Source organism: Chlamydotis macqueenii, chromosome 7 (genome assembly GCF_036417535.1).
Source record: "Chlamydotis macqueenii isolate bChlMac1 chromosome 7, bChlMac1.mat, whole genome shotgun sequence".
NCBI lineage: Eukaryota > Metazoa > Chordata > Aves > Otidiformes > Otididae > Chlamydotis > Chlamydotis macqueenii.
This window is the reverse complement of record NC_141562.1, coordinates 37,301,930-37,329,920: the sequence shown is the minus strand read 5'-3', so window position 1 is coordinate 37,329,920 and position 27,991 is coordinate 37,301,930. Positions and strand designations below refer to the sequence as shown.

At 39.0% G+C, this 27,991-nt stretch overlaps 1 protein-coding gene across 3 annotated transcripts in view; it reads right to left on the bottom strand.

Moving 5' to 3' along the window:
• The window catches only part of DOCK1 (dedicator of cytokinesis 1), a 287,834-nt gene that overhangs the window by 14,540 nt on the left and 245,303 nt on the right, over positions 1-27,991 (bottom strand). For all 3 annotated transcript variants that reach the window (XM_086752623.1, XM_086752622.1, XM_086752624.1), the window contains 10 exons: positions 26,760-26,864; positions 23,229-23,370; positions 22,954-23,032; positions 22,585-22,669; positions 21,034-21,120; positions 16,765-16,941; positions 16,040-16,123; positions 10,723-10,860; positions 8,236-8,381; positions 3,895-4,093 (listed from right to left, as the gene is read on the bottom strand). In XM_086752623.1, coding sequence (XP_086608749.1) covers positions 3,895-4,093; positions 8,236-8,381; positions 10,723-10,860; positions 16,040-16,123; positions 16,765-16,941; positions 21,034-21,120; positions 22,585-22,669; positions 22,954-23,032; positions 23,229-23,370; positions 26,760-26,864 — 1,242 coding nt within the window. The remainder of the gene's footprint in view (positions 1-3,894; positions 4,094-8,235; positions 8,382-10,722; positions 10,861-16,039; positions 16,124-16,764; positions 16,942-21,033; positions 21,121-22,584; positions 22,670-22,953; positions 23,033-23,228; positions 23,371-26,759; positions 26,865-27,991) is intronic.

Below are 27,991 nucleotides of genomic sequence, written 5' to 3'. Positions count from 1 at the left end.
TCGGAAATTTCCCTGACAGTAAAGTTCAAGTCCCAAAGACTCCAAAGGTTTCTTCTTTCACGACCTTTTAAAGCACATTTTAGTAGAATGGATAAGCATAGTAATCACCTTCTCAGAGCCATATAATTATAAAAAAAAGCATTTAAGGAAAATACACTAATTGATTAGGAAAGCTGCAGTGCCGGTATCAAGAGAAAACCCAACAAGTAGAATTAAGTTCCCAAGTTAACCTGGTCTGTAGCTACTGATCTCAAATAAATTCTTACTTCCTCTGTGACTGACAAGCTTGGTCCTCTTCTTAAAAGCTTCATATAAATCACAGTTCTGCTAGGGAGTACCAGCTCCTTGGAGAACACTAATCCATAATGAACCCATTGCTAATTTTTTTTGGTCTAATGACAGCAGGATCAATAGCGAGTGATGTTAGATGCCACTAAATCAATACAACATACAGCCGGTGATTCTGATTTCTAACATAAGCTTTTGAGCAGCCTGTTAACTACTCGACTCCAGTGTTAGGTTTGCTATCAGCCCACGGAATCAAAGAACTAACAATGAAAATTTATGTTAAAGAAGTTTATGTGATACTTCAAAGAAGATACAAATCTCTAGAAAACTATAAAGACATTACTGATCATCTTCAGATAGCAAAGTGCTTAATTTATCTTCTGATAAGATCATAGCAGTACAAGATCTCTGTAATTAGGGCTTGGGTTTTGATCAGTCAATAAATTCATTATGAGCACAGTGCAATTTGAAAAAAAGTATTTAAGCCACACAACTAGACAAAATGAAAATTTAAAGGCCCCATGAAATAATTCCGCAGTTTTATAGTTTTCCCACGTTCTTCCATGAAGATTCATTCGATTGGAAAGAAAAAAGTTCCTATATCAGGAAGTCCATCACAGTGCTGGAAACACTAATTTCACTTGACAATATCATCTTTGGAAAGAGCAGCAGAAGCTCTGCTGAGATGGGAATGACCGCTGACATGCCTGCTGTGCCTCTCGCTTGATATTCTCTATAAATTTGGTATCATGCTTGCAATTATGGCGCACAAACCAATTAGCAGCGAATAAAACAGGATCCAGAAAAGATTCATGTGTAAGGTTATTGATGCATCCTTCCCTCCTGAAAGCAAACCACTGATAACTATCTATTTGTGGTGGATGAAGAATAATTTAGAATATGGGTGTTGTAGGGCCACAGATAATTGTGTGTGGGCATGTGTGTGTGGGGGTGAATATCTGAAACTGATATTTCAAACTGTCACCGCAAATCCTCCTATTAATAAATAGATACGAGGCAGAGCCAACAATTAAGAGGCTGACCACACGCTGTGCTTCTGCAGATACATGATTTCGGCACATCCCACTATCCAAACCCATCATGGGTTCTCACTTACTCCATCTCACCCATGACAATATTGAGCGTAGTTTTTCCAGGCTGCTGTGTATCCTTCAGCATCACCTTAGACCAGACTTCATCGCCCAGTCTTGCCCATGAGAATATCGTGTGAAATGTGCCCGAACTCATACTGAAGTGAGCACATCAGGGGTCTGCCGCGCCATTCCCACCCACAGAGCTGCCCACAGAGGAACGCGGTCTTGACCGATCTGGTGCTGACAAATCCAAGCTGGCTGTTGTTCTTTCATTTGTTTTCTTGAAGGTACTTATAAATTGTCATCATACTAAAGAAATGCTTCTGCTCTAAAACCCCGAAATATTTTAGAAGCAGAACTAAGAATCCACTAGAACATTCACCAAAAAAATTGAAATCTTGTAACTGAATTAGCAATGGTACAAGCGAGTTATAAAATTCTCAACAGAAGGAATCCAGTAACTATAATATAAAATATAGTAACTAATAGTAGTTTATTACTAAAACCTCACTTTAAAAGCTCTTTAAGTCTATATTTTAAATTTCTATTATTTCTATTTCCAGTAAAATTTGGATTCCAACTTTTTTTGGAAAAAAAACAGTCCTTAATTTTTCCCCCTTCCATTTCATCATCTTTTTTTTTTTTTTTTTTTTAAAGCTAGCAAACTTTCTGCTTCCAAGCTCCTAATGCAAGAGAAATCAAAATGCCTCTTTCCTCATAAAACAGAGCAGTAACAGTGCTTTGGGAGCAATTTCATCTTAAAGAGGGAACTTGCACGCAGTGCAGCCCACAAAAGTAGAACAATGGAAAAGCTGACTTCTTACCCACAAAAGATAACAATTTCCTTTTTATATCTTTAATAGGGAGATACGTCTCCAGAGTGCACAAAATTTAAGACAAGACAAATTTTATCTTTAAACTGTTTGACACTGCCTGTACAAAATTCCTGAAGACAGCAGCGGGAATTCTACAAGCACCCTTGTAAACTAATCTCAAAAGTGTTTCCTCTACTTCACCTACAAGAGAAAATGAACCACAGTAAGACCAAGGATTAAAATGGACTTGATGGTTTTGGGGCTCATCAAGTAGTTTGCAGACACAGAAAAAGGACAGTTTTTCTCTCACCAGTAAACTCCTTTTCATATTATTGATCTGTGGATTTCAAGAAGATCAAAGTAACTGTAGGTAACAAATTCTGACATTCAATTTCCCTTCCTCTCTATAACCAGGGGAAAATTAGTCATACCAGTCATCCACTGAAAGCTCTTGACTGGGAAGAGTGGAAAACTTGAGTCAAACCATGATGGACTTGGCTCATTTTTGTTCCTCAGATGACAAATGGGAAAACATGCCTTGAAGGCTTATCACATCCTTCTTTCCAGAGACAATTTGCATTTTTCCAGTCCTAAGCAATCTTCTCCAAGAAGAAGACCAAGACCTCTCAGAGAGGTCAAGGTCCAAGACCTCTCAGAGATGACAGCAACCTTGCAATGATATCAACCAGCTCTCCAGCATCCTTAGATGCCTCCCATCTGGCCTCATGGATTTGTGCAAGTCCAACTGACTAGCTCATCTCTGGATGGCAAAGAAGGAGCAAATCCAGAAAACAGAGGAACGACGTCTGAACATCTTAGTAATATTATTCTACAAATACCAAACAGAAAGATGTAAAGGATCTAGTTGTCACAGGTCAGAGAGAAATCGTTTCGAAAGTCCAATGTAAATGACACAGCCACCAATGAAAGACTCTGCTGTGCTCAAAGCTGGCTGTACCAGTACTTCTGCAAATCTTTAAAAGAACATTACACATTTATTTCTGGAGGGCAAGTTTTAAACTATTGGCCTCAAAACTAGTCCAGGCAGAGATCTGGAGGTTGCAGTTAGTTCACGTGCTCCTTGCTCCAGCTTAAAAGGGCCTTGCTTTCAATTTCAGAGCTAAAGCTTCCCAAGTTACCTAAACTGTTAGGAGAGTTTCAGTGAATTAAATATATGCCAAGAAGAGAGGGCTTACGAGAGCTATGCCCTGTAGTTAATACTCTTACACACTGTCACCAGTGGAAATGCTTACGATTTTCTGCTCAAAATACCCTTTCAAGAACATGTAACTGCTGTAAACGAAATGAACTTGTAACATTTTCACCAAAAAGTGCCTTGCAGTTGTCAGTCAGCTGAAATATGAGAAAACCCATCACGATCTATCGGGAATCATAAATTCAAAAGGCTGCTAAAACGGTAGCATTTATTTTACTTAAGATATACCATCTGTTCCTTTTATCAAATAGTCATATATAGCTTTTGCTAAGATTTTCATATGAGATACCATGATTTTTTCAACACTGTAAAGAAAATCTGTAATTTTGATTCATTATCACACATATTAACACCGTAGCGCATTCCTTTAGGCTTATTTTTGGTCTAAAAATAACCTAAATCGTAAAAATCAACATTTGTATTGAAAAAGAGAAAGAACACCGCTCAGAATTAGATAAAGCATTAATGTTAATAAAGTTACCGTCTCCGAAAGGATCACTGCTTCAGACTGCTGCAGAGAAATATCAGTAGATTTAAATTCTTTATCAAATATCTCTTGATGCTTGCTGTTCCTTTTCTCCTTCTTCTTTTCTTTCTTATCTTTATCTAGGTCATCCTTGTCCAATTTATCCTGAGACCTAGAATGCATCTTTTTTGGCAGGAGGGGCTCCAGCACAAACCTAAAGAAAATTGTTGTTGCTTAGGTCAATAAAACGCTATTTTCAAAACACCTAATTTTCATTTCCATATTTCCCAAAGTCTCACTTGAGTTAACGATGCTTTGCTAATCCAGGAAAACTCATTAGAGAGGAAAGGAGGGGGCAGAAGGTCATAACAATCATAATTGGCTTACAATAAAATTTACCGCAGAGCTGCTGAAGAACCAGTGCTGTGTATTTCCCTGCTCTGTAGTAAATTCACTGGTTTACAGCTACACCAACTCCGGAGTTTCACTGGATGTGGTTTACATAAAAATTAGTTTCTCGCTCAGCGCTCCCACCATCCGTGCTGGGGCACCGCGGCAGGCGTGCTGGCAGATGCCCCGGAACCTCCAGTGGAAACCAGCACTACACGAGAGCAGGGAATTGTACCATGAATTAAAGAAATGCCACCCCCGCCTCCCCTGCAGCTTGGGGGCAGCCCATAGGTCTACAATGGCTTTAAAGATTTCTTTAAAAAATAACCAAGGCCTCAAATTCCTCATGGACAATTTTTTTTTTTGTGGAGAAAGAGGATGTATTTATTCCCCAGAGGAGGAATAAGAGTTGAGAAACTGTTTTGCAGAGGTGTAGTGATTTTCTGTTGAACATGCGCAACACGAAACGCTTTCTAAATCTTGTAACTCATCAAAATTGCAGCACCTGTTCAGAAAAAGCAAACAATATCACCCTCAATGCAAAGGAAACACCTACACGTTGCACCAAAGCATGAGATGTGGAGGTTTAACCAGAGACGCAAACACCGTTCCGGTCTGTAACAATGCCCCTGTGTGTATGGTTTTCCACGCGTGACGACACAGATCCACACAAGCGCGTGCACACGCACCCGCAGATCCACACCTCCACTCCCCTGAGCACGGCCTGGTGAGGGGGGCCCGGGGGGCTGAGCTCGCCCATTCTGACATTACAGATCAACCCAAGAATGACAAATCCGTCTGATAATAACTGAGGGCAAGGTTCATCTCCAAAAAGCAGATGTATTTTCCCACCTGAAATGCTTCAAGTGTGTGAATATGGGCAAGGCTGATATACTCCTGCCATCAGCTCTGCAATTTCTACTGTTCATGACTTTTTTTTCTGGACTGGTTTTTTTTTTTTTTTTTTTTTAGAAGGAAAAAAATCTCTAAAGGTTCAACGAGCTTTCAAAGGAAAATTTCATTTTTAAAGAGTTTTATTTTGTAAGGAAAACACTATTTTAATAGTATTGGAAGCCTTTTTGGCTGATTTTTACTTAGTAATTTAAAAGAGTCTCTCTTATCTCACCTTTTTTAAGGACTAGTTTAAATAAAAGGTAAAGAGATATTTTGCTCTTAACGAGCTAAAATATTCTTAGCTAGACAAAGTATTTTACAATTTATTTTATATTATAAATTAAACAAACTACTAGAATCATACTTTAGTTAAAATTACACTGACAGATTTTAAAAGGATGTCTCAAATCATCAGATTCTGAAAGATTTCAGCCCAAGTTAGCTCATTCGATGGAAAGAAGCTCAAACCAGTACCCATGGCAATGGCCCCTGAGGCATTACCCTCGTAACCAACGCCAAAACTGCACGGGTTGGGAGACAAAACGGCAAGGTTTTCCATCCCAATTTACAGACCGGGAAGAGAGAGGACAATGACTTGCCCAGGGCAACAAAGCGCACCAGTGACAAAGCCCAGACCAGTTGACAGCTCTCCCAACACCACGTTTTTAGCCACCTGAATTACATATTTCAGCCGTTTCTGCCGGCCTCCACCGGCCTGGTGGGCAGTGACAGCCGCCTCGCAGACCGCACGTTTCCAAGAGGAATTGCCATTCTTCAAACAATGATTAATCACTTCCTTTCCAGGCATGACTATTATTAGTACTATTAATGATTTGTACGCAACGTATCGGTGACAAAACGGGCTAGCACGCCATGCTCCTACCTGACCTACATCAGAACTTGCAACACACGGCAAATCACACAGGCACGCTGGGAGCTCCCCGTTCCCAACCAGTGCTCCTAAGTACTCAGATCTGTCCTTCTAAGACCCATTTTAAGCAGTGAATAAAGCCAAGGTCCTTTTTTAAAGTCTGAGTTTTATTTACACATAGAATGGAGAGTTGTAAAGCACATACTATGTCAACGTCTGCTTTGAGTTTTTACTATTTAAAAGTTCCAGAGCACGAGAAGTTGGAGATGGCATAAAATACAAGTCGGGCAGCTCCATTTTTAATTGTTTTTCTTAGTTACACCTCTAATCTCAAAGTTAACATATGAAAATGGGGGAAACGGAAAGCTGAAAAGCACAATGGACCATAAACCAAATCAACTATGGTAGGTACACAGGTGAACTTCTTCCAAGTTAGTCGTGACAAACCACCCACATGATTTTTACAGTCATTGGCACTTCAGAGATTTCTCACTATATTATAGAATCATAGAATGGTTTAGGTTGGAAGGGACCTTCAAAGCCCATCCAGTCCAACCCCCCTGCAAGGAGCACAGACATCCCCGACTAGATCAGGTTGCTCAGAGCCTCATCCAACCTGGCCTGGAATGTTTCCAGGGATGGGGCTTCCACCACCTCTCTGGGAAACCCGGGCCAGTGCTCTACAACCCTCAGTGTAAAAATTTTTTTCCTAATATCTAATCTAAATCCAACGATTTTTCTTCTCCTGCTTCACTGATCAAGCAATTGAGCATTTTTCCAGGTCTTCTCAGTGATGACAGTTGTTCATTATATTTTCCTGACATGTGTTACAGCTGTATTGCTCCAGGCTTGGAGCAGGGACTGAGCTGCACCGTGATCTTCAGGAGGTTTTTTTTTTAAATATACATACTGAAAGGACTCCTGAAATCCTCCAAAACTGCTAAGTGACATCTGCCACAACAAAGTTGGGATGGAGATGCGAAAATTAAGAAAATGGCATTCAGTGGAGAAAGAAAGATACATATAATGGTTCTGAAAGGAAAAAGAGAAAGAGGCAGAGGCTGGCAGGGAAAGAATCAGTATTTTTCTTCCAAGAAAAAATAAAGTTGCTCAGTGACCTGGGTGGAAGTTATCCCCAAGTTCCAGCAAAACAATTTTTGTGGATAAATTAGTGAAAACGCATTATTGTCTCTGCTGTCCTACATTTATGTCAACATGAGTCATCATGCGTATGTAATGAGAGCTGAATTGTGCTCTGTTTGCAGTTCTTCCCCATGGGTAAATAAACTGTTTGTAATCAAGGTAAGCATCATGTTGGTCCTCAGGTGCTGTGTTTAATTTTACTCGATGCTTTTACTCTCCAGTCAGGTAATAATGCCCTCTGAAGGTGCACAAGGGACACAAACATTTCTAGCACATCTTTGAAAGTTAGCAGTCCTTCAGGAGGCATTAAAAAACTGCCGCCTTGGTCAAATATTGAGTTTCTGGATTACGGGAACGCCTGGGGGCAGGAAGAGGGAGAAGGGACTTCTGAGGCTGCACGGAAACCCCAGAAAGAAAACAGATTATTTCATTCTTTTGAGGGATGCGACTGTGAGACAGGGCTTATCAACAGAATTCCCAGTTCTCATGTGAAATATCTTGATAAGTTTTGAAGTACAATCTTGCCATAAGCAGCTTTCCCTCTGGCAGCAAAAGCGAGAAGAAATGATTGAGCAGTTAGCTAATCCCTTCCTTCTCCCAAGCTCCACCTGTTCACCGCAACAGGGCCGCTGAACGTACGTCTTTGCAAGAGATCACTTCTGAACTACTACACTTGCAATACTTTTAAAGGGGATAATTTATCATATATCTTGAGATAAATGTCTACATCGGTTGGGTTTTTCTAGCCAATATCAGGTTGTCACTTAAAAGTGCCATCCCCACCCCAAACCAGTTACTCACATCATTGTATCACATTAATGTTTGTGGGTCATTATAATGAACCATATCTGGAATAAAATGCACTGGAAAAAGACCCAACCAAAAAAATCCCTGAGCTCCTTATGAGATCAAACAAACATCATGCTGCCACACCGGAGGAGTCAGTAGGATCAGAAGGCGTAACACTCTGACAGCACTGAGATCTGGATCAGTTTGATGACAATCCTAAAAACCTATCGATTTGTACGCCAAATCAGACTTTATTATTTCTTACGTACCCATCGGAGCCAGGCCGAGAAGGTGTGCTGTCAGAGGAGATGGAAGACACCGACGCAACGGAGAGGGGTCTTGAAGATGACGGCATCGTGAAGGACCTCACCATAGACCGTGGCCGACTGCCTCGTCTATCATCCAGACTTGAAAGCTGCAATAAAGAAATGTAAAATCTTACTTCTTAAATCACAACGTAGCTGACATCTGGCGACACAAAACAAAAAAATGTGGAAAGGTTCAACGGCTTTTCTTCCGTGAGGAATTTGATATTATTTAATTATACATAGCATTTAACAACAAAGAAATCAATTCTAAAGAAAATCCATTTAAAGGACTAAGAGGAAACATGTATGATTTAAAACATATCCTGGTAATCCCTTTGCTTCCATGGAATTTACATGCCTTTTTTTTTTTTTACATCTGGGCTTTGAAAAGGAGCTTTTTACAAGTAACTTTTTTTTTTTAATCCATCTCTGCAATTCAAGTGACTGCCCTATGAGCATACTTAAATGAAATGGAGTTTTTTTAAAAAACAAACAAACAAACAAAAAAAAACCAAAAAAAAACCACTAAGAGGAGCTCATGGCAAGAGACTCAATTTGCAAAGTGATATCTAGGTTAAGAAGAAAATACATGAATTTTTTTTGTTTGTTTCAGACAATTTCAGAGTTCTGAATATTTATACAAGCTTTGTTAGTCATTAATAACTGATATATGCATAAAATAATTGAACTCTCTGAGTCAACAAATAAGAATCTCATGCTGTTTAATCACAGGTATATTTTCCACCCTGTCAGCTACTGGTAAATTGGCCCTGTACGAGGAAGACAGAAACGATAAAACTCCATCAATCCTGACAACTCTTACTGGTGGGTAGAGTGACATTAGAAAGATAACAGCCCCTGCGTTTGACTTTCCAGTCATCTCCCCGATGATGTAAATGTATATTACTGAAGTGACTGACATGCAAGCATCATTGATGTCAATTACTCCAGTTCTCCTTGGGAATAAATTACTATTTGAACTTTTCCTAAATATATTAGCAAGATGGGATTTGAAGGACTACGAACGGAACACCACTTAGAAGGATACCATAAAGGCTGGTATGTTCCACACGAAAAAAAAAAAGTCATTGCTATAGACACAAGTGAAAATGAATCTCTGAAGGAAGGTCTGTCATCAAATACAACAGGACACCTCACTGGCACGTACAGTTCCACTGAGGTTTTGGGCACTTGGAGAACAACGTTGCTTGGCACGTTGCAGTGTCTTTTTTGCTGCTTCATTAGGCCAGGATGCTCTGCATCTCACTGAGCAGAGAGCTGAAGCTCTCTCACCGTACCATTCACCCTTCAGAATAAACATCAGTGGGATTTTCCAGAGATAATCTGGAACCAAATTCACACTCTATTTATGGAATCTTTAAGGCTGGAAAAGACCTCTAAGATCATCAAGTCCAACCATCAACCCAACACCACTATGTCCACTAAACCATGTCCTGAAGTGCCACATCTACACGTTCTTTGAACATCTCCAGTGATAGTGAATCCACAACTTCCTTCAGCAGCCTGTTCTGCAAATGCAAGTTTCACTACTGTCATTTCAGAAATAAACCTAAAAACCATAGCGTGTTTACAACAGGGCTGCCAGGGCTACCAGTAGACAGAGATAAAACTCACCTCAGCAGCCCTCAATGCATTATTAGGACATCAGCTCCATGGAGTCTGTCTTAGAGCAACTCTAACCACTTGCATCTCAGGTTTTTAAATAATTTTAAAAACTGATTCATGTAATAGCACCCAATCCATGTGGATTTTGATTGAATTCTCAATTATGATGGTGTATGCTGGCTTTTGGCCTTCCTCCCCAATGGGTAAGAAATTAAAAGCAGAACAAAATCCCACTGGAAACACCACCAAATTCTTGGCTGTGCCTTAAAGATGAAGCAGTAACCGAAAATAACTTGTTAGAATGACAAAAGCATGAACTCCAGCACTACTAAATCTCATTAAGTAGCAGCTATCTATTGCCTGCCTACGTTTAGGGTGCATGAAAATCCCAGCTGTGGACTGCACACTACTGGGGAGCAGCACAGCCTTCAAATCTCCAAAGGAATTAGGTCTACGGAAAGATGACATTCAGCTCTAGAAGAAACATGCTATAGTACCCCTGGTGGATTTTTTTTTTTTTTTTTAAACCTAATTCCTTAAAAATGGAATGTTGAAGAATTATCTTGACTTTCAAGGAACAGATCCAGGCAATTTAGAAATTGTTGCCATGCTAGAAAATGAACCAAGGCTTTCTGAACACGTCTTATAGCATCTGCTCATTATTTAATGCTTTGAGGGCTTCAAGTGACAACCATGGTGGTCACCAGGCAATGCTGCATCAACACTGCTTTTTTCATCAGTGAGAATACAAAAATACCAAGTTGTCCATAATTTACAGAAATTCCTCGTGTTTTGGAAGCATAAAGGTAGGAGGTAACTTACGACAGCCCGGACCCCGTACTGTTTTTCCACTTTGTCTTTCAGCTGCCTGAAGCAAGCCTCCATCCGCTCGTGGAAGGGCCGCAGTGCCTCCGTCACCTTCTCCCCGTGAATCCGGATGCCTTCTGCCAGGAACGGGATCTGGAAAACAGAGTGACGCTGCTTCAGTCTGCGGACTGGGCAAGACTCCCACGTATGTTGCAAGAGGAGTGAGAGATCTCATGGAATAATAATACTGATAATCATCATCATAACGATAACAATCATAAATTGTCATCACCATTGCCCATTGTACATGAGGCACAACATAGTAAAAAGGCATCTAAAAATCTGTTATACATTATTTTATTTTTACTCTATTAACCAAAGTCCTTCAAAATTTACACACCCGTAGTTCTGCCCAGTAAACATACTGGAGGCAGAGCTGAATTTACCAGACAGCACAAATATTCCTGTGGTGTTATATTCACGGGCCCGCATACACGCTCTCCTTTATAATGGCAAACTGATGAATGACAACTCTCACACCGGGTTATTAATATCAGTCCTTCCCCAGTTTCATGAGAATAAAACCTTGAAGGACAAAAGACTTTTATGTTTTTTTTTTCTTAATAAATGTTATTTCTAAACCGCAAACGAGCTACAGCCTTGGACATATATATATACTGCAGAGCAATATTTATTAATAAAACATATAGTTTTATACACTATACATTTCTCCTTAGAAAAATTATTTTATTTTCCTTGGGAACAAAATAGAAGAGAAAAAAAATTAAATTAATTCTCTTCTGTAACCAAAAATAATCATTTATCTTCCAGGCTTCTGTCACAGAATACCCATGCCAAGACAGGATTATACAATTAGTTCGTAGTGTGGAGGTGTAGCTGACCTTTTAAAATGGTTTAAGAGAGACAGTTTCATTCCCACAGCTATTCAGACATATCATCAAAGTTCTCTACCTCCAGCTCAGGAAAAATACTTCCTCTTCCAGGTCCGTCCCAGCCCACACAGTGCTCTGATTCTAACTTAGATATTCTCTGCAGCAATCAAGCTAAGAAGCTTCTTCTTAATAATTCATAATTACATCATAATACTGATTAAACCCAGATTTTTCTAATAAGACTGAGCAGCAGTCAGAATGAGTAGCTTTATTAGAAAGGAGAATAATAAATACACAGATGAATTACAGCTGAAAAATCTCAAGAAATATTATCAAGGTGATTCGCTGTGATTTGGCACTATTTAAACGGACTTCTAAAAGACTCCAAAGAGAAGGAAGAATAATGACAAAATCTTTTACTGTAGCCACTCCTATTATTGCCACATAGATTTGCACTCTACAAAAAATAAACATTGAAATCAGGAAACTTCCCTGCTCTGAATAACTAAATTAATTTCCAAATTTTTATAATTATCAGGCCACATTGTGACTCTCCTATTTCGTGGGGATAAGTGGTCACTTGGCTCATTTATTTAAAAGAGCCTGCTGAGTTTTTAAATGGCCTGTTTTAAAAAAATCAGTTTACCCAGATGAAGTACACGTGGGGTCTGAAGCTTCAGCTCTGAGATAATTGTTAGGAGCAGAAAATATGCTAATGAGCCTGTCCTAGGGAGTAGCCATCTCCAATTTAGAAAATCAAGCAATATGAAGTAAATGCCTTTTTTTTTTTTTTTTTTTTAGGGAAACGTTCCCATTAGGGAAAAAAAAAAAAGTAGGTGCTTCCTTCGGTGCCCTAAAGTGAAGGTGCTAAGAAGGGTTTTTCTCTGTCGGTATGCACCAGGGGTATACAATCAGCTGGGGAGACCTTCTGGCACTTGGAGAAGCAAAATCATACGAGGGTTGATGGTCAGGTCTGCTGGAGTGAGTGTGGGCTCGGTTGGGAGAACGTCAGCACCTAAAGGCTGGGGGACTCTTGGTCCAGGAACTGTTGGGTCAAGGGACTGGGGAATAGGCAAGAGGAGGCACCAACTATATGGGAACGAAAGAAGATCAGAAACCCCAGAAAAAGAAGAAAGGGTTGGTTATTCCTTAACAGAAGCTGAGTTTTGTAAACTTCCTGTGGCTTTGCTTGTTCAAGATTTCTGAGTCAGGATATTTGGTCTCCCCTGTTTAAGACCACTTAACCTCTTAAACCTCTACCAACTACAGAAAGAAAGTACCGTCAGCCTGTTTCACCATTTCTGCTTCATCCTTTCACCAATTCCAACATTGACACAGGGAAATCTGGTGACAAGTGACATTGAATTTTCAACCTTCATAGGACGTGGAGACAGAGGCAGAATTTTGCCACGTTCACACTATTGCCAGTTTATTTGGCTTTGGAGCAATGGGTGGGTTTGCTCATGCCTCTATTTCAAAAGACTCTCTAGGGTGCCCTCACCTCTGGAGAGGCGAATGAAAAAGTAAAGGTAACAGAAACAGCTGAACTAGAAACAAATTCACTGAATGAGAAAGAAAATCAGCTGAAGATAGCACTCATTCCCTAAGTCTAATCTTCGTTGGTCTTAAAGCTTTATAAAGTTCCACTGCAACTGAAAATTATTCTGATTTTTCTTTTTTTTTTTTAATCTTGATGTACCTGATTGAAAAGAGTGAAAAACCTACATACATTTGAATTACTAAAATGAATATAAAATCTTAAATCTTACAAGAAAATCTTTCATAATAACGGTATCATAAAATATGACAGTAAAAACTTAGTTTGGCACGCTGCAATTCTTTCAGCTACGTAGAAGCAGCACAAGATTTTTATGCGACATACTCGTTTTGGTATGCTACGAATGCAGTAGCTAAACGCAGAGTGACTAATGTCATCAATCATTCATTTCACTACCATCGTTTCAATCAATCATTTCATTATCTTCATGTTAAAATAAAAGATAAGTTTCAAATTAGGTAGTTGCATGGAAATATTTTTTTCTAAGTTGAAAAGGGACTAAAAGGGACAGAAGTGGACATTGCTTTACTAACGATTTTTATCTAAAAATAATAGAAAAAAGTGTAATTAAAGTTCATAAGAATTATAAAAGGATGATGAATTTGAAAGCACAACAGAGACAAAGGCAAGGTAGGAGGATAGAAAAAAAAATAATTAACTAGTCAGCTGATAATACGATTGTCAGGCGACAATTTCATACACCCAGATTGATTTATACAGCATAAATAAAATCTCCGCGTGATTACAAAACTCCAAGCGCCACATTATTGAAAAATGAAAACTCATTTTTGCTTTCAATCACTGTCGAGTCTGTGATGAATTCGGACCACTGCCTCACTTTGGAAAGTTTCCACACCAGCTCCCTCTCCCACACCAGCCGGTATTCGGCACTCAGCTCCCCACCCTGCTTCCCAGTTACGCTGCTCGTGTCCAAAAACTAAAGTAATTTTGATGAGGTTTAGGTCTCAGGATACACTAAACATAAATGAAATGTCTAAGGTAATTTAAAAGCCCTGATTTCCACCGTGAAATGGCTAGACCTTTTAGTGAAATTAATTTTCAAATATAAAAATAGTTTTTGATCCCTTTTCTCTATTTTTCTGGATCCCATTGTTTCAGAAATACAATACTGATGGGAAATTATGTATTTAAAACTGCTGAATTATTCAAATACAATCTGATTAGCTGCCATGTATATTTCCAAATAGCAATATTATTTTAATGTACAAATATCACCAAAGTGAATCTTTGCTGAGGAGAAGTGTGTTTGTAATTCATTTGAAGTATCGCTATCAGAGGCAAAGAGAGAGCTGACATGAAGTTAGTCTTCTGGGATCAAATTATTTTCCTCTATAAAACTTAAGCTCCTAAAATCTAATCTGCTGTAAAAGCTCGCAATAAAATAAATAATTTTTTTTTTAGACCAAAAGAGTTATTATTCAGCTTTATGGTCTTCAGAGGATTTTTTTCTTTATTGTTAAAATTCTGTATCTTTGGTTCTATTACCTCCAAGACTGAAACCTATAGAAATGTAAATTATTCCCTTTATTACAAAGACAAAATTGAATATAAAAAGACAATGGTGCACTTTCTTCTTCTAAGGGAAAAACATTTCTAGTCACATTGGTATTTTCTTAGTTATTATAAAATTATCTTGGGACTACTGGTAAATATCCAGTATATGACTACAGAACAAAATTGGAATTGTTTCTTGTTAGCCTGAAAAAAATAGTCCCTGGTGCATGTAAACTCAGATTTTCATGCAAGAAGGTCCCTGCTTTCTCTCAGGCACAGGGCTGGAAATCTGGGTTCCATTCCTGGTTCAGGAAATTACCCACATGATCTGACATTTAAATGGTTTCTGCTTCACTATGTCATCATAAAAATACCAGGTGATTTCACTTGCTTCAGGAATCAATGATGTTTTTATACTGTGCTAAGTTATACAGCAAGTGAAACAAGGATTTCACAACATGTACAATGAATTTGCTAAGTAACTTGCATGCAAGTTAATTTTTGCAACTCTTACAATCAATATCCTGTGCTAAAAGGTACTGGGAAAAACTCTTCAGCAGGGCCTGTTGTGACAGGACGAGGTATAATGGTTTTAAAATAGGAGGAAGCAGATTCAGACTGGATATAAGGAAGAAATTTTTCACACTGAGGGTGGTGGCGCACTGGCCCAGGTTGCCCAGAGAGGCGGTGGATGCCCCATCCCTGGAAACATTCCAGGCCAGGTTGGTTGGGGCTCTGAGCAACCTGATCTGGTTGGAGATGTCCCTGCTCCTTGCAGGGGGGTTGGACTGGGTGGGCTTTAACGGTCCCTTCTCACCCAAACCATCCTGTGATTCGATGATTCTATGTACAGAAAGTTTGATAAGTGGAAAATACATTGGGGAAGAAAGAAGTCAATATGTGAAGGAGTACTGTCCCCAGTGTGTGCAAGCAGGAGGACGGATTCAAGGTTAGGCATTTCATCTTACTGCCTGGGAAGAATTTCTGAAATCAGCCTTACAAAATGAAAATCAAAGCTAAATTGCCAATAAAACCAACCAGCATTATTACAAAATATGTTCTCATTTGATATAGATAGGATATTTTTGCTATATTATGGTTACAAAAAAAAAAAAAAAAAAAAAAAAAAAACAGAAAGGAAAAAAAAAAAACCAAGGTTGATCCTGTTCGCTCCTTTCAGGTTTATCAAATGACAAATGATGTCAGATTTGAAAAGATGAACTTTAGCTCAACTTCCGAGAGAGTTTTAAATGCCAAAGAAGTGTACACAGGGTGAATAGTTTTATGTCTGAATTTTCTCAAAAGTGACACTAAACTGTCTTTGTATGGCAGTTGGCCTCAACCAGTCTGACTTAAAATTTTTTACCTGCCAAGCAATCAGATCCTTCAGTTTTTCGATCTTGTCGTGATCTTCTGGATGCTCATGCATGTATTTTTCAGTAAAAAAAGCCTAGTCAAGGGAGAGAAATGAGCCGTTACGTCAGAAAATGAATCAAGATCTACCATGGAAGAATTACCTACAGGAAAGATAAATGAATTAACCCCAACGGTCTGCAAAATAGCAGTAATAGCTACAAATATAAATTAAAATCTAGGAGAGAGATATAGAATTTAACAATGTTTTAAGAACTAAGATGTCAATCTTTTGCCATCAGTAAATAGGCACACGGTGATCAAGACCAAATCTCATGGGTATCTCAGGCATTTGAAAGCAAAGGAGAGAATTGCAATCGGTTACTTTGGTCACCGAAGTTCACCCAGAAATTCCTGTTTCAGCTCTGATGTCCAAGCACATCAGAACACACACTGGAAATGCCATCAGTCTCTGTTTCTAGCTCTAGCAAGCAACCATCCGCCACGTCCCTACGTAAGTACTCTTGTTGCTAAACGTACCAACTCTTAATTCAAAGGCAAAATTGCATCCATAAATACCAAAAAGACACTAAAAAAAGGTAAGGTTTAAGTAATGGTCTACAAAGCACACATGAGGGGACACCCACACGGTGTTTATATACAAACACACACACGTCCTGCAGCATTCCACGAGAGTCCAGGCTCAAAGAGGTGAAGCGCAGATAATTTTGACGTTACCTTCTCATAGTTTGCGAACCCTCCCATGACTGCAGGATCCACGATGCCGTTAAGTAGCATCGAGAGAGGGTTGATGGGTAGATTTGGATCATTTAAATGCTGTTGAACCATGTTATTGATCTTATCATTTGTGAGCTGCATGGTTTCTATCGCGTTTTCCAGTGGACTGATTTCAACCTAAAACAAAAACAAAACGAGGTTTGAATCAAAGAGTAGAGTTTTTAATCTGCCACAGAACTGGCTGTCCACCAAAGCACCGCAAGTAGAAGCATTTCAGGAATTTCAGAACAAAAGAGATTTTAACCAATAATTAACAGAAAGGGTGGTTCTGGGCATTTTGATGTTCGGTATCTATACACCGCAGTAACGGAGACAATAATCACTATCGGTGGAGAATGTTAAACGCATTTCACTGCTGTAGGACGGATTACATCTCAGCACAACAGCACAACATTCAGAAAGGCTCTGGCAGGAATCACGTGAGGTTTCTGGAGGATTATGGAGAACATCAGAGATTACAAGTCGGTGAGTTTTAGCAGTACAAAGAAGATCCAGCTTAATGTAACAGTAAGAAAGAAACGATAACTTAATGTGGATTTTCTGATGGAACATGTAATCCTAAGCAGCTCAAAAATCCAGAAGATATTTTTGCAGTGATTATTTTGTCGTATTTCCAAGGAAATAGAGTTTAATATGTCAAAGAGATGACTTCTAAGCTATTTGCTATGCTTTTTCCCACAAGGTCACGTTTTTCTTCATCTGAATGTCGGTAATTGAAGGAAGAAATTTTCTTTCTCTGACAGCCTGGACTTCAATGAAGAGAGTTCCTCAGACATCTTCACAGGGTGAAAGAGCACTTACATTGTGTAAAACTTGCTTTATTTTAATTGACTGATCTCCAATTATTATTTACGATCAGATACTGCGTCTTTAAGAATAACAGTTGCTTATATTGAAAAAACACTATTAAAATATTTAAAATACTGCTAAAATATGTACATTTAGTGAATGGACTAAAAATTACTAACTTGCAGCAACCCACAGTGTAGACAGTCCTCACTGGAAGACTCAAGTTATAGCCTACTTACATTAAAAAATGATGTGGTAGGAATAGAAAAGGAAGGTTAATTGAGGCTTGTGAGGAAAATGCAAGTGTACATTTGATTACACCCTAATTTACATAAATGCTACATAAACAAAGAAGCACTTCTACCTGGCCATCAGTTGCTTACCATGCTTCTGAGAACCACTTATAATCAAACCTCTTCAGTTGTTACTCTTACACCTGCCATCTGATTGCATCAAGGATGTTTTAATTAGCATTTTAAAAAGTCTGCCTGGTGAATTCTTGCAGAAGGCAGGTAATGAGCCCCATATTTCTGCCGTGGCCGTGGAGCAGACCAGGCTCAGATGGACAGATGATGATTGCCAGAGCTGAACACGCTACGAGTGAGACTTGGACGGGGAAAGTAAGACTGCGTTCAACATCTGATTCGGCAAGAACTGTTGTGAACATCGTATGCTAAATTTAGGAATCTGTCATTTGTATTAATGGGCTTATAACTATGCAATAATTTGTTGATGAACCATTGCTTTTAAAGCTCTTGAATATCTCCAGAAATCAGCACTCATTGAGCTGACAGACATCCTTTTGACTTTTCTATATCAGCAATCATGGCTTGCTTTCTCACTCTCCTTTCTTTTCCTACTCTTATAATCCTTCCTCTAATTTTTTAAAAGCAGATGGAGGACTGCAGTTTAAAAGCCGATGGAGGACACCTATTACTATAAACCGTGCTTTGGATCTTACTGAAAGCTATTTATTAAAAATATCTATACTTGTAAATTATGAGCCTTGCTCCAAGTAGCTTGCTAACTCTGGGCACTATACAATCTATTCATGGCAAACAAAAATTATACATTCACTAAAAAATTAAACAGCAAAAAAAAAAAACCCAGAGATTATTATTTGTACTTTTTAAAAGCAAGTATAATTCAAAATCCAGTTTCCAATTCACTGGTTGGCCTCAGTAAATTTTTCTCCTACAACTACTTGTGCCCAGCTAAAATAAATCAGACACAGAATAAAGAATGTGTACAACAAATTCCTTGCAGATAATGAACAGACTGAAAAGATTTAGGTAAAAGCACTCAGAAGGAATCTGAAAAGCAAATAGATTTAAGGAAATTATGTTCCTATAGGTTATGTAACATAATACACCACATTTATTAAATGACTCAGTTCTCTCTCAGCACCGATTTGATATGATCTCACCTCTTCCTTTACAGACATTCTACTTCCATCAATAAAATATGAAATGCGCAGAGCGACTTTAATTCATCGTGTTTAGTAAAACATCAATAATATCTGCATCCATAATCAAAATTTAGCGTTATGGGGATGAAAACCTCGTGACAGTGCTTCCAGCATTTCAGCTGACAGGAATCTTGAAGAAAGTCAATACCAATTTTGTAGTGACCATGCCAGAGCTAGGTCAGAAGTTACCCCTTGCCACCTTCCCGTGTATTATTAAGTTCCATTCCAGTATCATTTTTCAGCGATGTGACTAATACAATCCTTCCTTCCAAAAAGCTTCTAGAGAGCGCTCTCCCAGGATTTATGCACATTCCGATGACAAGCAGAGCGTTGGAGGTGCGTGTATACAAATTGCCTGCACAAAGCAGCCTGTCAGGCTCTGCTCTTAACTCGTAAGGAAAGAGACGTTCATCAGGTTTGCCAGCCGTTATGAGCAACGCTTCTTGCGATCATGAAGATAAATACAATCTTCTCGATCAGGATTATATTGAAAATACAAAATTCATTAAAAATCCAATGTGTTTTATTCAGCTGCCTATTACTGTCAAACATCACATTCATATTCTGTTACTATAGATACCATAGTAATTTTCTGCATTACTTCTGTTCATCTAAACACGACTGTCCAACGCAACCTCAATGGAGCAATGAAAAAGGTTTTAATTAATCATATGCAAATTGTTCTTTTCCTTTAAAAATAAGCCTCACAAGAGAGATTTAAAAACTGCAGTAACAATGTTTTTATTGCTACTTAAAAATTAGAGCTGCGTAAGAATAATTTAATCTTAAAGGCCTTTAATGGATATGTCTTATCTAAACAGTCTAAATGGTAGAACAGAGCAATGCCTAATTTGGAGTTACTCTGTGAGGTTGCTAGGGTATATTTTAGCTAACTACAGGGAAGAAACCAAAACAACCTTTAATTACAAGTGATAAGTAGAGAAGATATGCAGACTCATACAATGCATCGGCCGCACTTCGAATACTGTGCGCAGTTTTGGGCCCCTCAGCACAAAAAGGACGTTGAGTTGCTGGAGCGTGTCCAGAGAAGGGCTATGAAGCTGGTGAGGGGTCTGGAGAATGACTCTGATGAGGAGCAGCTGAGGGAACTGGGATTGTTTAGTCTGGAGGCTGGGGGGAAACCTCATCGCTCTCTACAACGACCTGAAAGGAGGATGTAGGGAGATGGGTGTTGGTCTCTTCTCCCAGGTAACAAGTGATAGGATGAGAGGAAATGGCCTCAGAATGCAGCAGGGGAGGTTTAGGTTGGATATTAGGAAATACTTCTTTACTGAAAGAGTGGTCAGGCACGGGAACAGGCTGCCCAGGGCAGTGGTGGAGTCACCATCCCTGGAGGTGTTCAAAGAACATGTAGATGTGGCACTTCAGGACACGGTTTAGTAGCCATGGTGGTGTTGGGTTGACAGTTGGACTTGATAATCTTGGAGGTCTCTTCCAACCTTAAGATTCTATGATTCTATGATTCCATTTATGGTATATTTTGAATAAATTACAACCAAAATACCAAAATCTTCTTTTCCAAAATTCAGACTAGTTTCATTTTGACGTAGCAGGGTTCCCCTACACCACCTCAGGTCCCTCCTCATTTGAGCCACATAGCTTACGCCACAGGCTGTAACAGCTCACCCGTTGAAAGCCAGAAACACTTTATAAAAGTACTTCAAGCACTTCACAGGACTTTGCCCTAAAGGTCTGGAAGAGTCAGCCCACACTTCCTTCTCTCGGGAGCGGAAAAGCATTACTTGAGTCGCCCTTAGTCAATAATCAGCATCCTCAGCAAGTAAATTCCCCCCGTCCTACGACGCCAGCGACAGTCACATTGATTGCTTGCTCACGGAACTGAAGCAGAGTCATACAGACATATAAGTGCTCCCTCGGCTGTATGAGCTCCACTCTTTTATGCAATCTCAATAAAGACAAATTGATCTTACCATGAAAACTGATGTGACTTCAAACCACCTCAGAATCCCCGGTAATTTATACGCTGTCACATAGATGGTTCTCTCAATCCACATATTCTGCAAATACAAAGTAAACATCACATTACTGGATTGACAGATTTTATCTTCAGCAAAGCCTTAAAACACTATCATCAGGAAAAGGAACCACAGTATGGCAGACGTTACGAAGCCAGAGGGAAAATTCAAATGGAGTCTGCTTGGGGAGATGATGGAGCAGCAACAATTTAATTCTGATACGTGATTTAATAGAAAGAACTGCTCTCTTACTAAAGGAGAACACTATGTAAAAGATCCACCAGTTTTACTAGACTGTCATTTTTCCCATGTAACTTCCAGGGCTTTTAAGGACCATCCTCCACAAAACCAGAACATCTTGATACAAGGAATGTTTCTACCCCAGAGGGCAGAGGAGCAGAGGGACAGGTTCCCCAGAGAGGCTGTGCCATCCCCATGCTCAGAGGTTTCCAGTCCCGCCAAGGTAAAGCCCTGAGCAGCCAGATCTCACCCCGGAGCTGGCTCTGCCTGGGACAGGGGTTGGACCTGAGGCTCCATCCTGACCTGCAGGGTCCTGACCTGAATTTGTGATCCTGTGATTTCACCTGAGCTGTAAAACTGCAATGCCTTCATTGTAACATCTCCTCACTGGTTTGAATTTAAGGATACGGGGTTTAACATTTCTTCCTCCACACACGCGTGTGTGGTTCAGAACCGATGTCAAAGACATCTCTTGATCTGATTTTATTAGACCTAGCATATGTTGGTAGTTCATCTTATTTATTACAAGGCGTTTTTAAAAACAGAATTTATTCCATCCTCCACTAACAAAAGAATTTATTTCAAAATGATTTAGATATACCTATTTTTTTTTTAATCTATACTCAAAACATATTGTAAACTGTAGCACTCTGCTCTAGCATTATGGTTGTAGAAAAAGAGAGTTTCCTACCCCCTCAGCTAAATCCATGTAGATTAGCAAAGTAGCAATTTTTGATATAACAGCCCCCACGAGACGCCAAAGACACTAAAGGGGTCTCAGAATGAATATCTAGTCTTAGCTGGAGGAAACCAAATACTCAGCATTTACTAGCACACTGATGAGATTAGAGCCTGCTACTACACAGAAAACCAAGTTCTGTGCTCCAAAAATGATGTATTAATTTATTACTTTAATTACTACTACTACTATACTACTAGCTGTGTCCACTAGAACCCCTGTGAATAAAACGGCATCTATAAAAAAAAAAAGGTAATAAACTTGATGTAACCTGTTGTAAACGTTTTGATGAATATAAGCTGTGCTCAAAGGGGGTTTTATTGACCATCAGATGAAACATATGGTTTAGTTAAAAAAAAAAAAAATAAGGTAAATAAAAGGTATTGCTGCAAAAAGAATTTTAGATGATGTCTGACTAGAATGTTCATGGCAGGACACGTATTGGCAAGAGACACCTCATCTATCTTCTCTGGTATAAGCATTTTAAACTTATTTCTCAAAATAGTTGGTTTTTAACAAAATAATACCGCAAATTCATTGTCCGGGTTTTTCTCTCCTTTTCGAACAGGGCGTGAATACTCAAACCGTTTGACTTCATTCACCCTATAGAAACTAAAAAAAGGGAAAAGCACAATCAAAATCAAATGCTATCTGTTTAGGAATTGCTGCTGAACTCTAGCACTAGGAAAAAAGTTTATGCATCAATATAAAACCCTCATGGGATCATTGTTTTCCAGTGGGCTGGATGGAATCTCTGCTGATATTCAGAATATCCACAGAATGCCCTCACAATTCCTGCCCTCCTGGGCTGTGTACAGATTTGTTACACAACAACAACAAACAGTTTTTGTGTTACAAAGCAGACCATTAAAATCGCAAAACCAACCTGAACTCACCTCATGATTTGTTCTGACACTGGCCTGTGAAATTTAGACGGTAAATCCAGTTTTGGCTTTACAGTAAAGCACTGAATATCTGAATTCAGGGGTTAAGAACTGAAAAGCGAATTTAAATCACACAGGACAGGAGAATGCGAATGTGAAGGAAGGACAGAATAACAAAATGTATGTATTAAACTCATGAAGGCAGAAGTGCAACAGTCTCCTGCTCGTGTTGGCCATAAATCCTCGACCTGTGTGGCTGCAGGAGCCGCTGTACGACCCAAGGATACACTGGCCAGATGAGTTTTTAATGTCATCGCCCGGTGGAGACGTCGTTTTCATTTTTTCTGCATTTGGAAATTGAGTCAATAACCTTGCTTCGAAGTCTTCTCGGCGTTCATACTCCTTTCCCCGGTAAATGAAGACTTTGTTCTGGAAACAAATGGAGAGGTGAAATCTTAATACCAGCATCCTCAGCCACGAACTGGGATCTCAGAAGCATTGCCTGCAGTGGCGTTAAGCGAGAAATTTTACGTTCCTTACACTATGATATAATCAATAGTCTACAAATACTTTATGCCAATTCAATAAAGTACAAATGGATTTCCTTACCTCCAATTCAGTACCGACATCATTAAGCACGCGCTTACTTTAGGCCTAAGTATAAACCACACTAAATTCAACAGGATCCAAATACATAATTTCAAGGATCCATAAAACAGGTGCCCACCAAAAATATATTAAGACAAACTACGTCCTCTGTCAAATCCAAGATCTCCCTCTGTAATTCCTCTCATTCATCTTCCACAGCTAATGGTGGAACGGAGGTAAATAACCAGCATGAGACTTTTCTACACTAACATTCATTAAAAGGTATTGATGTGAGCAAGCAAGAGTAGCAGAGAAAAACATAAACAGAAAATGCTGCCAATTTTAGGAGGAAGGTCCACAGACACTGACTCTTTTAGGAAGACCAATTCACTCCAGACTTCACATCAGTCTGTTAGATTTTTGCCATTGTACAGTTGTCTGCACAAAGTATAACCTTTAAATTAAGTCTATTGTATTCCTAAATATTGGTTTCATCTTTTAACAATACGGAAAATTAAGATACACTTTATACAGTCATTTATGTACTGAACAAGCACGTTAAATTCTAAAGAGAAATGTAAAAGATGACTTGCATCTTCATAACTGATCAAACATACTAAAGCAAGTTACACTTGCATCTGAATGTGCTTAACCTCATTACTCATCTCAAAATGAACACTTGGTGAAAAAATTATACAGCACTTATTAGGTAAAGAAGTGATGGGACTGGGCGTAGAAAACTGGAATACGTTACATTTGCCCAGTCGGGCTTAGTTCTGCAACGGTGCCTGTTGAAATGCACAGTGGATGAATTAATGCTCTCTATCTGGGGGGGAAAAAAAAAAAAAAAAAAAAAGAAAAAAAAGAAAAAAAAGAAAAAAAGTGTAGATGCCCAAGAAGTGTATATATACACCTGTAACTCACAAGGAAAATTGCATAGAAGAAAAAGCTTGTATTGAGGATTTCTTCCACCAGCAAGGCACTTAAGAGACAAATTTTCAGTTTTTATATCTTATTTATTACAAGCTGACCAATCCATGAGGATTCTGTAAAGCATAAGAACTGTTTTCCTGCACTTACCAAAAAAAAAAAAAAAAAAAAAAAAAACCCAAACAAAACCAAAACATTCAGTTGTGAAGGGTGAAAGCAGTTCAGCATTGATAGAGCAGAGCGACACTATTCTGCACCGGATCCCTTTGGCCACAGAGTTTAACACAGCACTTCTACGGGAAAATAATGTGCTCTCTGCAAGTTTTGCATGTAACTCCCTAAAATTTCACAACTCAGAACCACGATCCCTGTTGCAAAGTTATCAGTGACTTTACCGTACATTTATCTCTTTGAAGATTCCTGATAATGCAAGTCTTTCCTATAGGAATACCATCAAATATTAATTCAATCATTTTCTAGAGAAATGGGTTGGTCAATCATAACAGTAACTCCTTCTTACCAGATATTAAGCATTTTTTGCCTGGTAAAACGTAAGAAATTATTAATAAATATTTTAGAAAACCCTTATTAAAGCTATTTCACTTAACGTACCACAAACATCATCTGCTGTTTGATGCTCAATAAAAGCTGTTGCATGGACATTACTCTACATGTATTTCAAACATCACAATAATTCTTTTTTTTTTAGATATTGCACCTTTTTAGAGTTGGTCCCTTGATACATGTGGCAGCGTCTTTGCGTCTGTTGTTAACATATGGCTTTATCAGTTTGCAGAACTGCATTTCAGATGCTCAAACTCTCTTTGTCATGACTTGCCCAGCCATAACGTCAAGACCAAGCAGTGGGCTCACGTATAAGACCTCATCTCCCTATTTTTGTTTGAGGGTCTGCACACAATGGATGCTGCAAAATTCACTCTTAGCCTGGCAGGAACTGTGGAAAAGTTCCACCCAGTCGGTGGAAAAGAAGGCTTTTTCCAAATGAACACCTGATTACTCTATGTAAATGTTTTATTTCTTGGGATTTTTGAAAGCCTTTCCTTCCTTCTTCAAAAACTTTTAAAGTTTCTGTCTGAATATATGATTTTTTTGAACAAAAAAATTGAAAAAATGTTTTACAATGAAGGTGGTGAAATATTGGATCAGGTTGCCCAGAGAGGTGGTGGATGCCCCATCCCTGGAAACATTCCAGGCCAGGTTGGCCGGGGCTCTGAGCAACCTGATCCGGTTGGAGATGTCCCTGCTCTTTGCAGGGGGGTTGGACTGGATGGCCTTCAAAGGCCCCTTCCAATCCAAACTATTCTAGCATTCTAAATCACCGTATGTTTGTTTCTTTACTTTTAATGCACCACAAATACAGATTTTATACGCTTCATACACATTGAAAGACCAGTTGACCACAATTAACCTGACAAAGACAGATTAATCAGCATTCACTGGATTTATCCAGTGAGCTAGGCTTCAGAATAAGTTTGGGCTTGCTCCTGGTATTTATTACAACATAATCTGAGAGAGTTAACATTTTTTAACTCAGTTACAATCAGGAACTCGCCTCCTAAATGTGTATTTTCCAGGACGAAACGTACCACCAGCCCCTGGCCTGAGATCAAATCTCTCTGAGTCTCCTGGACTCAGAGAATAATCTGAGAATAACAGTAATAATTTTATTCTTCTGTCTCTTGAACTGCCTTAATCTACTGTAGCTCTTCCACAGGGGGCTGGAGGGAGACTCTTTCCTAACTGAAAATCCTCAGCTCTTAAGACAGATATGACCACCAACCCAATGGCATGTTTTAAACTGACACGACTCATGAAAATCAATGATAAAAGATTGCTTTTAAAGGTATCACACACATCTCTGATATTCAACTTCATTTTAGTGACCATGTTGGAAAGGACACTGACGTGAAAACATGGTCTCGTACAAAAGGCTTCTCTACCATAGTCACATATCTATATCTACAAATACCCGTCAGGCAACGTCACTATTTCAGATGGGGCTGGATATCGCCTGCATTTATGGAATGGGTGGTTTATCTTCATTTCTAGTGATACTGTGAAGAAGTATTGGGTATATTTAAAGAAAAAGCTTCTCTACTAAAATTCAGCTGTTTGATATATGGAAAGGAAAAACAAATGCTTGTTTTACACACCCCAAAACCAACCACCGATGTTAGATAGATTGTAACTCACACACTGACATACAATAATGCACTTTCTCCACGACAGAGGGAAATTCCCAACCCTGCTATTGTCTGTGGAAAAAGGTGGACACTTACCCTTATGAATGTTGGAAACCCCTGGCCGTAGTATCCAACAGCAAAGTAGTCTGGTTTTGGTCTTATCACTTTCACAATGTTTTCATAGAACTGGGCTTGCTTTCTCTGCAAAATAAATAAAAGGAACTCTAACGACCTAAATTTCAAGGAGATGCCCTACACTTGAGATCTAGATCTCTTCTATGTATATCTCTAACTTAAAGATGTACATTCCTCACCCATCCCTTTTTTTTCAGATATACGCTAGTATTTTGACATAGTAGACTCTGTAGCCATTGTTTTTATGCTCATCTTGGTGAACCTCATGACTCTATATCCAATATCTCAATTTTGATGAAGGTCAAGAATTTGCAAGGCAGCCTGAATTCCCAGTTGTGACACTGCCCACACCAAAACACCGGAACAATGAAGCACGTACCGCTAAAGCCAGCTCCTCTCGACGGTGCTGACTTCTCAGTTTTCAGCTGTTACATTTCATTACATTTTCCTACTATTTCTTTTCCATATTTACAACTATTTATCTGCATATGGAAAGCACGCAGTTGAGAACTGCAGAAAAATTTAACTTCTGGAATAAATACACGCATGTCAGATGCCATCTGTTTTCGAAGCGGAATCCTTCATCTCGAATGATGAAATAATAACAAACGTGCAGCTTCAGACAATCTGTTCATTAACTTATTTTTAGTCTATTGCTTTGTGTAAGAGAATGAATTCTGATTTGGGGGGAGGTTTATTACTGCTCCCCTACGACAGATAACAGTAAATGGCACGCAGACTACAAAGACCCAGATCTGCTGTATATTTCTGAGTTCACCCGCAGCAAAACTATTTTGTCATTTGTGAATTGTCTTAGAGTCTAATATTTAATATTGCTTGAACAAAAAGACACAATAGGGAGAACAGAAAGAAACAAAAAACTTTTAAATTTTATTGCAGGGGAAAAAAGAAGAGCTAGCTCACTAATACCATTCAACAGCAGCAATAATAAAAACTAACGGGGTACGAGAGACCTGACTCATGCGGGAGCGTGAATTTTGATCTTTGCCTTATTAGGAATGAATACCCAGGGCACGCTAGTACTCATTTTTGTGATGTCTCTCTTAATTTCTCCTGCCTGATATATAAGGAGCAGATAAACTCAGATGTTTGATGTGAGAACTGGAAGTTGTGGGTCTCCTCTATTAGAAGAGGGAAAAACTGCATTTCCACAAGGAGATGAACCATACCTG